Source organism: Aulonocara stuartgranti (assembly GCF_965226115.1).
Source record: "Aulonocara stuartgranti genome assembly, chromosome: 10".
NCBI classification, from domain to species: Eukaryota; Metazoa; Chordata; class Actinopteri; order Cichliformes; family Cichlidae; genus Aulonocara; species Aulonocara stuartgranti.
In genome coordinates, this window is record NC_138946.1 from 20,653,252 (window position 1) to 20,666,970 (window position 13,719).

Below are 13,719 nucleotides of genomic sequence, written 5' to 3' on the forward strand. Positions count from 1 at the left end.
TGATGCGTCAGCATTAGTATACAAAACTAATCACAATGCTAAAAATAAAAGCTACACAAACCAGGGATTTTTGGATTGAACGGTATCAAAATTTGCAACCTCTAGTTAGTAAAGGGCAAAAGATGATGTACAGTAATTTTCAGAGGCTCTATGATAACATTTAGGTATATTGAATTTTTACCTGTATGTAAATTTGTTCATCATTTCATTCACACACACTCATACAAGCTTATTGTTGACAGGGAGGTTGAGCATGTCTTAGTCTTATGGGGTTTTTGGCACTTCTATATCTTCCTCTGTTTGATTTTTGGTCCACGTGTATTTCTTTTTACCTTTAACTGCCACGTTCTCAGCCAGGACAGAAAATGCATCATAGCTCACTTCATCCACACATTCATGCAAAAGATAAATCTAAATAACCACTTATTTTCATTTTTAATAGTTTATAAATAAATAGGTTATTCATCGCTGGTTATTCATCCATTCAAAACATTCCAAGGATCTGTTTTTGTCATAATTAGCAGTAATTCATAACTGCACCAGTCGCTGGCACTCACAGTGTGGCTGTCAGCGAGACGCTCTGTGTGGCCAGCTGTGTAGAGACAGACATAGCTTTGACGATGCACCTAGCAACAGCACTTGACCTGGACTCAACCAGATCAGAGAGGCTCTACATGTCTGACTGAGGGATCGATGCAGCAAGCAGATTCACCGTCAGGGAAGAGCCAAACTTTTTAACATGTCATCAACACATCCGCTGGTTTGCTGCTCATTCTAGAAACACTTTAGATTTGTATTTTTAGACCTATGTGTTCATACCTTCTGTATATTTTTATGTTCATCCCAATATTGATTCACTGTGAGGTTTTCAATTTGCTGGATGCACCTCTGTAAGTTAGTTTTTCCTGTGCCCCCTATGTGTTTCTGTGTCATCTCCTGTGTTAAGTCACTTTTTTCTTTGTGGTTTACTTTTTCCTGTCAAGTTCCTGTATCTTAGTTTCTGTATCAGTGTGCTTGTCACTTCCTGCTTTACTTTGACAGTCATTTGTCCTGTGATCTTCATGTTCAGCCTTGTTCCTGTCTCGTTAGTTAGATTACGTTCAGCTGTGTTCCCTCCTGTGGTGTGTTACCTCGTTTGTCAATAGCTGTGTCCCAAAACGTAGGCCGCATCCTCGCACTTCCGGCCTTCTCTGTCTTCGAAGAACCTGGCCTTCGCGGTCTACGTGGGCCGGGTCCTTCGAAGACCGAGAAGGACAGAAGTGCGAGGCTGTGAAATGGGACAGTCTAGCCTTCAGATTTGCGTCACCGCTGTCTCGGTGAAGTTTAATAAACTCAGCCGTCTGCTCCTTGCTATCTAAAATATAACAGGACACTGGCGTAAATTCTCGACCGTCTCAAACTTCTGTTTATTCAGTTTTCTGTTTGACGTTTATTCAGCTGTGTGAAAATCCTGGAGAAACCCCCCCAGAGGATTAATAAAGTTTTATTTAATCCAATCTAATAAGTCCGCTGCTCTCGCCGGTTCGAGTGACCATTGAACCCCCCGGCTAGCTATCGAGCGGGTGGGTAACAGACGTCTCCGAAAACGTCGGAGCACTTTTGCAAATATGCGTGTCTTGATAAACCAAGCAGATATTTGAAGTTTACACGGCTACTTTCTCGCCTGAAAATATTATTTTGTGACCCGGCTGCCATTGTTGGAAACTGGAATTGGCTGGGCCGCGCTATGAATTCTGGGATATGGTGGGACACGAAGGAAACACCCGACCCATCCTTCAAATTCGGGGAAATGAAGGACGCATTTGTCGGCCGCATTTGAAGGAGTTGACGAATTGGGACAGCCTTCGTCGCCTGGCTGTGACGTAATCGGCCTTCAAATGCGGCCTCCGAAGGATGCAGCCTACGCTTTGGGACACAGCTCTTGTGTGTATTAATGTCTGCGTCTTCCTCTGTCCTGTGTTGCAATCTCCATCATTCCCATGCTGTGTGTGCTGCCTGTTTGTCTAGTTTTCCTGTGCCTCATAGTTTAGTTTTGTATTTTTGGCATTCCAGCAATAAAGCTGCTTTTAAGTTAAGTTTTCTGAGAGTCTGCACTTTTGGGTCCAATCGACTCTTCCCTTTTCACACCGCCTCATTTGACACAAATATATATTTTAAAATTCTCAGCAGATTTAATTGTGAATATTAAATATATTAGCGAGCAACCCAGACATTCAGGCTCAGCTTGTGGTCAAATGTCAGACATTTATCCTGCAATTTGTGAACCTAGTTACAGTAATAAAAAATAACTAAGTGACAAAGATTCTGCTCATGTTACTGATGATTAGAGAGTGTAGTTGAGTATTTCAAGCAATCAGAAAACATTTGAAAATTACAGAAAAATGAATTAAGAAGGGAGGGACAACAAGTTATACACGATTTTAAAGGTTTTATTAAAACATTAAAAATGCTATATATTTACTTGGGACTTTGCTAACAGCTAGGACAGCAAGATAAGAAGGCAATGCTTCATATCAGGATGCAGTGATTTCTGATCAGTTATCAGCCAATAATGAGGTTACATTTAGACCACAAATGCCACAGTCTACTCCAAATACATCTTCACCGCTTGGCTGATCTCATCATCATTTGACTTGTTTATATTTTTTACTTCACTTGCCTTAATCATCAGTCCTCTTCATCTTTAGAGAGATCTGAAGCTACAATAAAAAGTGTTGTGCATGGTTTACACAAATCTAAGCTTTGATTTGTGCTGAAACAAAAGGGTTGTGTACTTGTACTTGTTTACAGATGAAAACTGATTGAGAGGGAATATTGTGGCAGAGCATTTGGATTGAATGTTTCTGGAAATGTTACATTCATATCAATAAAAATGGTCCAAGTTATACATATCAGTGTTGGGCCAAAGACGAAACTCCAAAGAAAACCTGACGTATTCCACTATTTTCAGAATGGAAACAAGAATGGAATAATCAGTTTTAATCACATTTCGACACATTTCTGATCTTCTGAATATGATTCCTTTAAAAATCAGTTTTACAAAAAGGCAAACCATAATGCATATGTTTTGTAATGTACTGATTTGTAAAATGTTGCTGGTTTGCCTGATCTCCTCTCCTGATGCAGCAACATTGAAACAGGGAATGTAAAAAAAGTTCATAGACATGGTATTTTGAGTTTTTCTCATCAGTAAAAAGGCAACCAGATGTCAACAAATGTACAAACCCGACTCAAGGACAAAACATTCATTTTTGAGACTATAAAAATTTCAACAAAAAAAACAAAATTTTTTAAGAACTGTACATCAGAAGTGTTGAAAATGTAAGTCTCACTTAGCAGTTTCTTGAAACTGTTAAAGCTTAAATTTGATCTGTTTAATTGTGAGGCCAAGCTGAGTTAAGTTGTGATTATACATTTTCGAATTTTTCCTCAAATCAAAATAATCACTGACATGCCCCTAAAAAAAGGTATCTATCTATCTATCTATCTATCTATCTATCTATCTATCTATCTATCTATCTATCTATCTATCTATCTATCTATCTATCTATCTATCTATCTATCTATCTATCTATCTATCTATCTGAAATTTTCATTACAGATCTGTTTGAATGTTGAAAACCCATAAAAACATGACACTTACATTTTCAACAGAATATTTAACACAAAACTTCTCTGGTCTGCTCAAGTCCCAATTCACCTGTAGAGCCTTATATCTGTCACATTATGGTACCTTGACTGACAGCTTCTCTTTGTCCGTCTCCCTCTCTCTTAAGGATTCATTAGTCCCTATAGACTCCAGCAGCCTAAACATATTGCACCATTCAGCTGGTACTTACGTGTCATCTGTTATCTATTGGACTGGTGTTTCTGGTGAGCATATGAATGATAATCAGGCCTTTGTGCGTCCATAGAGGTGCAGCAGGATCTGCAGCCTGTGATGTTGCCTCAGGGGGAGATTAGGAGGGGCAGCCGGCCCTCTGTGTCACGTCGACAGTCACAGCGCCCATCCGCGGCTGGGCCAAACCCCACTGGGACCTTAAATCCTGTTACACTGTCAGCTAAAACCATCATTTGTATTAGAGATGTGTGGGTGTTTAAGTGTGTGTACATATTAAGTGAGGGAGGGATAGTGTCTTAAACTATGAATTATTCATACCAAAAAGAAAAGGAGATATTGACTACATCTCCATAAACAGACTGCTCTCTTTATGTCATCAGGCACGAGATCTTTGGGTATAATTGCGTAAAAGCCCCTGAAAATGTGCTTCTCCAACAGCACAGCAGGCACTGGTCAGTGTTATCATCAGGGATGAATTTGAGTGATGGCAATTGTTCCAACTTAATATCTTATAAATAATTTACTATTTCAGGGGTATGGCTTCCCCTCCCCATCAAACATTAATGTTAAGAAGCTTTACCAACCCACAGCTGCTAGTTACTGAACGCATGAAGCTATGCTGAATTAGTCCGGCTCACTGGTTTGTTACAAAACATTAAATAAATTAACAGAAAAAGAAAAGTGCATGTGGATGTGGAGGTGGAGGTGATGATGCATAAACCTTATAAGTGCCTACAGGTGTATTTTTGTAGCTTGGAACTAGTGCAAAAATGAGCCGTTATAATGTGAGCAGGCTATTTTCCCTCGATTACTTATCTCAGTAACAAGTGATTATGGAGGATGAGATTCTTTGCACTTCTGGCCCGCGCCTCCAGAGGGAGGTCAAAACTATTTGTCAGTCTCCAGTTGGGATTGCAAATTAGGATAAGCCTCCCCTGCGAGAGGACCCATGAAACCTCTATTCCTATCCACGGGATGACTGCTGCACATAATTTGAAAATTAGGGCCTCTGATAACATCTTTATGTTGAGCAATGCGTCAAGCTGCCACCGCGTAGGCTGCATATCTGAGAAAGCTTGATATGAGGCATAATTCTTTTCAAATCTGAAGCGATTAGAGGCCTGAATTGAAAAAGAGAGAGACGCGTTTTACCCCTCCTTTTTCATCATCATCATCATCATCATCATCATCATCATCATCATTATCATTATTATTATTATTATTATTACTATTATTATTTTATTTTAGGGGGGCTTTAGCGCACAAGCTGGCAAGCTCTCGGTGAGTGTTTTGAGGTATGATGAAAACAAGTCATTAACGTATTAACTAATTAGGAATCGTAATAAAAGCGGCAGATTCGTATTTACAGGTTTCAGAGATTGCAGCAAGATTGACAGACTAGTTAATGGCTCATTCCTGGCAGGAAATGAAAGGATGGACTAATGCAAAAAATAAATAAATCTGAAAATGGCTCTCGCGCATATAACAGGTTTTTGTCCTAATGACGAGATCTCGTTAAAGGATTTAACTGCTCCTAATTTGTAACTACTTTAATGGCGCCACCTAATTACAGGTCTTGTTTTTTTTATTTTTTTATGGAAGATTAGCGGTGTGAAGCTGAGCGCATTAAGCCTCTTTTATGAGGAGAGAACAGATAGCATCACACCGTCATGTGGCTGTGTTGTGTGGAGCTGAAGGACTAATTCCCTGGACGTGACAATTTATGGCAAATGATGCTTAAAGCATAACACGTAAACAATAAAGCGACAACGAGGAGCCTTTCTTACATTAAAAAAAAGATGGCCTTCGTGTCAAGTATAGGAACATCAGAAGGAAAGAAAAAGAGGGGAAAACAAGCGTCGAGTTTCGCCTTTTATGTCATGTCTAGTCGTACTTTAACGTTGTGTGCTTAGGAAAGAAGCAGCTCTGCAGAAGAAGAATCGCATTCCACTATTTACTCACATATTACGGCTCCAAGTCTCTTTGAAGGTCTTGTTCAGAAAGCCTTAAAGTGAAAGAAAATGTTTTCCTATTACTTAATTCAATCAGAGCGCGAGGCGGGGGCTTCACGCACCGCGCACTGGGCTCCTCTATGACAGAGTCGCCTTTGTTGGGTCTATCCGCCGCTGTCACACACTTTAATTCGACTCTCTTTCTCTCTCATTGAAAACCCTCCACAATGACATTCAATAAGGGCCGCGGAGTGAAAACCTGGTTATTTTTACATATTCTTTCCCCCGACTCGGCAGGGGCCCGAGCAAAGGAATTAATCACTGCTCTTTAACAGCACTGGCTTCAGGCAATGACTTGTCCCTTTTTTTGTGCCCAGAAATGACACATTAACCCTAAAATGGATATGCATAAACTTTACATTCAGCTGTTGCGTTTATGTTTTTTTCTTATTCTTTCTGCACTGTCAGTAAAGTAGACACACGGACCTGCCGGGATGCAGACGCAAATAATGAGGAAAAAAGAAAGAAAGAAAAGACGTAGGTTTTGGAATCATGGGTGTTTTCTGGTGTTAATTAAAAAAAAGAAAAACTTTAACAATACTTGGCGGCTTTGCCTTGACAGCTCCACCAAATATAGACGAGATTAACTTTTGATTTTTAAAAGCAACTGCGGGGAAATCGCTCTCTAATTTACCTGCTGGATTGAAATATTTGAATAAATGTAAATGTGTGCCAGCGACTCTCCACCTCTACCTCTCGCCCCGGGACACGCAGACCTACTTTAGACTTTAACTCAGACACACTGGTTAATGTCTAAGACAAAACTTGAATGCACGCCGGCTCTCCAAATGTGACAGAAACGTTTTCTCTCGCAAATTTAAGCTCGTCTCTATGATAAAATGAGAATGATGATAAAAGGGAGAATGGGCTGTGCCGCCTCTTGCGGCGTGGGTGGGGCTGACAAGAATAGACTACATTATGCAGTTCATTTAGTTAACAAGTGAAATAATGGGGAAGCGTGCAGTGGGAATGCCGAGAGAAAGGCACAAAACCCTATTGAGAGCTCTTGGCCGCTTACAGCGTAACCGTCACATGGCCGAACCGAGTCCACGGCAGCTATTTAAGGAGAGGCTGTGCGCCTTCAGCACCACTTCGCTGTCCACAGTCCCGGAGAGAGCACGCTGACGCAACCAAACGAGCACGAACGACTTCAACTTTCGAGCACGCCGAGCAACAAGTTTGCAAACATGCCGAGATCTTTTCTCGTGGATTCCTTGATTTTAAGGGAGGCCAACGACAAAGGGAACGAGAACAACCCACCTTTATTCCCGTACGCTGTGCACTCGCCGCATCACGCGCACGGGCTGCCAGGCTCCTGCCACTCGAGGAAAGCCGGGCTTTTGTGCTTCTGCCCGCTGTGCATGACCGCCTCCCAGCTCCATCCATCTCCACCGACGCTGCCGCTTCTCAAAGCATCGTTTCCTCCCTTCAGCTCACAGTACTGCCACTCGGCTCTGTCGAGGCAACACTCTTCATCCAACAGCGTCAACCTCAGCCACGGACCGGGGATATACCAGGCTGCCTACTCGGTCCCAGACCCTCGACAGTTCCACTGCATCTCCATCGGTGAGTAGAGGCTGTTTTAACTACTGATCGAGTTCAGAAAACGCTTTATTAAATTTGTTTCCACAATTTCCCCCCCGTGGCTCACAGTTTATGTTTGTTTTCTCAGAAAACAGTAACGGCAAACTTCAGAGCAGCAAGCGCATGCGCACCGCCTTCACCAGCACGCAACTTTTGGAGCTGGAGCGAGAGTTCACCTCCAACATGTACCTCTCCAGACTGAGGCGCATTGAGATCGCCACGTACCTGAACTTGTCCGAGAAGCAGGTGAAAATCTGGTTCCAGAACCGCAGAGTGAAGCACAAAAAGGAGGGAAAGAGCAGCGGCCAAAGGACTGGATCACATAACTGCAAATGCTCGTCCCTGTCAACCGCCAGATGCTCGGAGGAAGAGGATGATGACATTCCCATATCTCCTTCCTCGTCCGAAAAGGAAGATGTGGACCTGTCCGTCTCCCCCTGAACGCCCCCCTCTTTGATCCCCCCTTTCTGAAAGATTTTGCTCCTGATGATTTTGAATACAGCCAAAAACAAACAGACTGTTCCACTTGTGTTCAGTCGACTGTACATAGACAGAGAATATTTTAAAATCAGGGGACTTCCCTGAATTATTGTATAGCTGTATACATGTTGTACGTTTTGTATGTAGTTTTTTCTGAAAACAGTCACTTGTTGTTGCCAATCCGATGAATATGGTAGGCATATTTGTAAAGATACCCCCCCCCCCCCCCCCCCCAAAAAAAACCCCAAACAAACAATAGCAACATTGTTAATGAGTATTTTGGGGAAGACAGTATTTTGTACTATACTTGGTAAATACTGGTTAGATTCATTCTATGTGGATGGAACTGTGACTTAAAATATGGAACGCTGGAGAGAAATCCGCCGACACCACTCTGAAATTATATCCTCAGTGTAATTGAAAAAAAAATATTTATTTATTTAAAAATGTTCATACTTAAATAAAATATTTCTGAGCGGTAGACTGCGTTGTCTTGTGGGTTATTATTTTATGTTTTTTTGCGCACCACTGAATGCGCACGGGGACAAACATTCTGTATTCTGTTTTCCGGCTGAAAATATTAGTTTGGGTATTAATTTAAAAGGAAAAAGCCAAAAAGGTACAATTACAAATATTCGAAATTGTATCTAGTATCCTTTATTTAAACTAAGAAATAAGATATAGGGACATTCACATATTAAAACTTTGGATAGCTGCGCTTACGTGAAAACGTTCGCTTTGCTCGGCTTTTCAGAACTTAGACTGTTTCTGTGCAAATTAAACACGCATATTTTCAAATTCCCTCACGAAACGTTAAAGCTGCTGGTTGCAGGGTGTGTTGGTGCTTTGGGGAGATTTTAAAGGTGCTTAACAGAGTTAATTTTCCCCCACAGAAACCCAAAACAAATTTGGTGTTACTATTTCCCCCCGTGAGATTCCCAGACTGCCCTGCGTCGTACACACAAATAAAATGTTCTTTTGCATCGAAGAAGCGCGTTGGATATTACGTGCCTAAGAAGGAGTAAATTAAGTACTTCATAATCTTTATCACTCAGAAGCGATAAATGCATTATCGTGGACACCTCTTACGCGCTTTCCCTGGGGGGCACTCGACCCAGCTATAGCTGCCTGGCCCTTCTGAGCTTTTCCCCCCCAAAGTTTCATCCCAGCTGAAACGATCTGTCTCGTGTGACCGAGTAAATAATCACTGTGGGTGTATAATGGTGCATCAGGAATGCGCATAACTTAAGATATCGATCTAACATGAAAATAAATGAGAAAAGGACGCAGTTTAGTGTCCGTGACCCAGATTGTTCTAATTGTTAACGGAGCACTGTGCACAAGATTGTTGTCGGTTTTATAAACTCTGTGTGCTTTAGCCCCATACAAACCTATTAAAACTCGACACGTGTAACTTGATAACATAAAAAAATATTAATTAGCATAGCATTTTTAAAAAAAAAATTGTTAATGATTTAAACCAGCCAAATGAATTATTTGTCAAATAATACGCGGCAGCCCTTAAAAAAAGAAACCCAGTCTTCTAGGAAAAAACTAAAATGCTCTCCTGGTGAAAAACGAGTGTAAAATCAGTGTATGTGTAATTTTCTTTTTATTTCAGTTTAAAATAAATATTATGTTATAAATAAAAAACGTCCAAAAAATCAAACTATGAGTTAGGTGTATAGTTCCATATTTCTTTGCCCGTTTTACGCACCGCAACAGCGGCTGTTCTTTAGAGCCTTTGACTGCCCAAGTCATATTTATTAGGCTGAATAGGCTTTAAATTATATTTACTCCGTATAAACGTACTGCTAGAGTTTTCTAAAGAGACTAAAAACTGTTCCTAAATTGCGTACAGCACGTTATCTGCATCAGCGTGCCTTATTTGGATGTGAAGTTCCACTTGTAAACTTTCATTTAATTGTTCACTTAACCATTTTAACAAAACTCTAATATTTGCATTTGTTAAGATATGGGATTAGACCATTTTGTTAATTGCACCATAGAGCTCCATTTTGCTCACAACGTCCTCTGCAAAGCGCCCTTTATCCATTCAATAGCCCGGGGGTATGCGCCCTGGGGGAGCTTATACGCTCGGTGCTTCAAATGCTCAATTTATTTATTCTTAATTTTGTGCCGATCAATTCATTGAAGCAAAAAGGACTACGGTGTCTTTTTAAAAAGAAGAAAAGGGAATTGTGGACGTAACCTTGACGGAGCTGAGGAGAGGGCTCCCCTGACGCTGGAGAGCCGCTTGAGTCAACAGGCGCCCATCTAGCAGACTCGCCCTTGTCTTTATTCTGGCTAATTTTTTATTTACGGCTTTTCTTTGACATGTCTCTTATCTATCAGATTAAAAGAACAGCTTGTAACAAATCAGTCTGCACGATTTACAACAGCATTAAAAGGGGACAAAGGGAGCAGGCAGTCAGTACCTGAGAGTCTGGTAGACGGCGCGGCGCTGCAGCTGATTCGATGGTTTGAAAATACGCACGAAACAAAATACTTGAATCCTGAAAAAGAGCCTTTGTACGTTTCTTTAGAAATCAAGCAATTCTGCATGACAAAGGACAATTAATAAGCCGTCTTTTCACGACCAGCAGCTGGTTTCCCCGTCAAGGAAAGTTGGAAAAAATTCAGACTGAATGCGCGCAAAAGCCCTTTGCGCGCAGACAGCAACCCAAGGTGACCCATTTGGCACAGTTAAAATAACCAAGCCGAGGTAAAAGCGAGGGAACTGTCAAAAACATTTAAGCTGAAATATCTTGAAATTGCAAATCCCTTTATGTGGAGGGACGCTGCCGATGTGGGTTAGTCGTACAAAGGAGGTGGTTAAGTTGGAGAGGCTTTGGAAACGGACACGTGGCTTCTCAATGAGAGCTCTTTTGGACCCGCGTGGCTTGCTGTGGCACTGCACATTCAACTACTTTAAACTTATCCAGCTTAGTAAAAAGTGTGTAGTAAATCTTAACAAGTTAACTCACTAACTTTTTACAAAACAGTTTGTAAACTTTTACACACTTTAAGGTGTTTATTTACTCTCGCCTTAAGAAATAAATACAAGCTGTTCCACACTTCCAACTTGGTTTATAAATGCAGAGTCCAGACTTACTGCTGGAAGGGGGGAAATGACTTCCAGTAGATAATTTTCAATCAGGACTTTAGTGATTTTAATACACTTTTAGCTTAACATTTCATCACTTGAGGATGTGAGGCGTTTTTAAAAGACTTGTAACAGTTTTTGTCAGTAAGCCTAAGGAACGCGTTTACTGATAAAACTATAGTGGGTTTGTTTGTGTGGTTATAAATGAAAAAAAAAAAAGGTTTAATTTTGCTTTAACATTTAGAAGGCAGAAAAATATTATCCCCGCAGTCTGCAGTCTATCACGGTTATCATTTTATATTTCGCTGCAGCTTCAACTAACATCTCGACCTGCACTGATGGACTGGAAATGGGTTCAGCTGCTCACGCTGTGTTATAAAATGAATGTTATTAAAAAAAAGACAGAAAAAAAACCCCGCAAAAGCAACACGTTTCATTACGGAGCTGTTGTTGGTGACAAAGTGTGTTGAGCTTGCTGAAGTGGCAAGGAAGAAAACCGCTCGTCATTGCCTTGAACTCCGGCTGCATTCTGCTGCAACATTTGAACCTATTCAACTGTATATAATCTGTTTAACAGCTAATCAGCAGTGTAAGATGAAGGACTGGCACGCAGCTTCACTTTTCCTCAGTCGCCCCTCGCTAATTGAATATTCAATGCGCGCACTGTGCTCTGCTTGCCTTTTTCAGTGTGCTCAGAATACGCCTTTTTAATTCTCGGCCCATACACAAGCAGTGTCAAAGGTTGAGAAATAATGAACTGCTCAGACATGGAAGAGACCTCTGCGAGCGCCACCACTGACGCAACCTGAATGCCTCCGAGGATGATTTGTCTTTTTTTTCTGTCTAAATAGGTATGAGATTTGACATTTGGACAAAGAAACGTATTTGTTTTCTGTCGGCGTTTGACTGTGGCACCTGCACACAGGCCACTGATGTAAATATCAGACTTAGACATAAAAACTGGGGATAACAGAACTGTGCCGTGCGCACTGAGATGCGAAAAAGAAACATGTTGGTGTTGGTGGTGGCCTATTTATTGTGTCTAGGTTAGAAAGAAGAAAAAAAATCAATTACAGAGTTTTCATTTGCTTTTGATGGTGTTAAAAAAGACTTGTGTGTCATTGCGTTTTAAAGCATTCTGTCAGTTTCTGTTCCAGGTAGTAGCAGAATTGTTGCTGAGATGCTGCTGCAGTACGTAGACCTTATGCTGTTACTGTGTGGGCATGCAGAAGGAAACCCTTTTTTAATAATAATAATAAAAAAAGGGGGTCAGGAGAGAGTACAAGCGGTTGTCTTTCCCCTAAAGACGCACAAACACGCGCAAAGTACACGCACTAAAAACACTCTGGAACCAAAGTGACAGACAACCCGAGTGATTCTCTCGGCCGACAGATAAAGGGCACCACACCTCTACCATCTCCATCGCCTTGTATGCCAAGCAGCTGAAAAACTTTCACGTGCCTGGAGCGCACACTTTCTCCGTTTTCAGCGCGTTTGTCTGTTTGTTTGTTCCGCAGCTGGGTGGCTTGCGCGGATGTGCACTGTGAAGCAGGAGCGTCACCTGGTGGCAAAGCACAGAGCCAGGAGATTAAAATGGAAGCGTGTGTTCCACCAGGCTTACAGAGTTTTGACATGAAAAATCTCGGGGGGGCCCCTTACAGGAATACTTCTTATTCAGGCAGCAGCACCGGTCAGCTCTGTTATTCTCCTTTCAGGGAGCTGCTTTGAAAAGGAGAGGAAAACAGAGAATTCCTATCTAACCATCTACTTGTGAAGATTGGCACTAAGATCCAGATACATTTTTTAAGAAGGGCAGAAAAACAGTCAGGAGGGCACTCTTTAAAAACCTATTAAACTGTATTCAGCCTGCATGTACCTTTCAAAGTGATAGAGAAGCAATGGTGGTCTCTTACTGTAAAGTAGAAGATGAAGTTATCACCAAAAAGTTACAAAGTTAAAGATGAAGCGTTTGTTTCAATATTTAAAGCGAACTTGGTGTACTGATCCTTTGTGCCATGTCAAAGTGGTGAAAAGGAGCGTTACACAAAATATGTGCAGCACTCATGACTTTTACCAAAATCTCAGACTTGAATCAGCTTTGTATGGGTGGGCCTTGTTACAGTCATCACCGAAAACTTTGATGATGAAATAAAATAAACAACAAGCATCTGAAAATGTTTGGTGGGTTTTTTTATGGAGTCTGTGAAGTTTTGAAATGAAAACAGAATTTGCTGGTGTTGCAGCCACTGGGTCAGGGGACAATTTACTGGATGAGAAAAGAACAGACTTATATTGGATATCAGCAAATTCTCGAGTATGTAAAAAAAGAGAAAACACCAAAGACAGAAAGGGGATCATTTCCAAATGTTTACCAATATAAAACAGCAGTGGTGAAAGATCACAGAGCTAGAAGCCTTTTGAAATAACAAAGAGCTGAAAGCTGTGATTCTGAGGGGAATTATGACTAAGAACTTAAGGAACCCAAACTTTTTCTTTGGAAAATATAGCCAAATGAAAAGTTTTCTTCCTTAAAATATTTAGAAGTATTTCTTTCTTTTGCATTTTTGGGATTGGTTGCTTTCATTGTCAGGGGGTACCAAAACACTTCATGCTGTCAAAGTGGAAACGTCAGTAAACTAATAATTAACAAATAATTAAACTCTAGCTCTGAAGTGGTGAGCTGGACATGCCGTGAT

General features: G+C 41.0%; 1 protein-coding gene across 1 annotated transcript; it reads left to right on the forward strand.

Annotated features, from left to right (window-relative positions):
* The first annotated feature begins 1,509 nt into the window (after positions 1 to 1,509).
* On the forward strand, positions 1,510 to 8,065 carry gsx1 (GS homeobox 1). The gene is given in 3 exon segments (XM_082549827.1): positions 1,510 to 6,973; positions 6,976 to 7,419; positions 7,526 to 8,065. Coding segments are annotated over 3 exon segments (969 nt in total). The 5' UTR covers positions 1,510 to 6,801; the 3' UTR covers positions 7,879 to 8,065.
* The last annotated feature ends 5,654 nt before the right edge of the window (positions 8,066 to 13,719 follow it).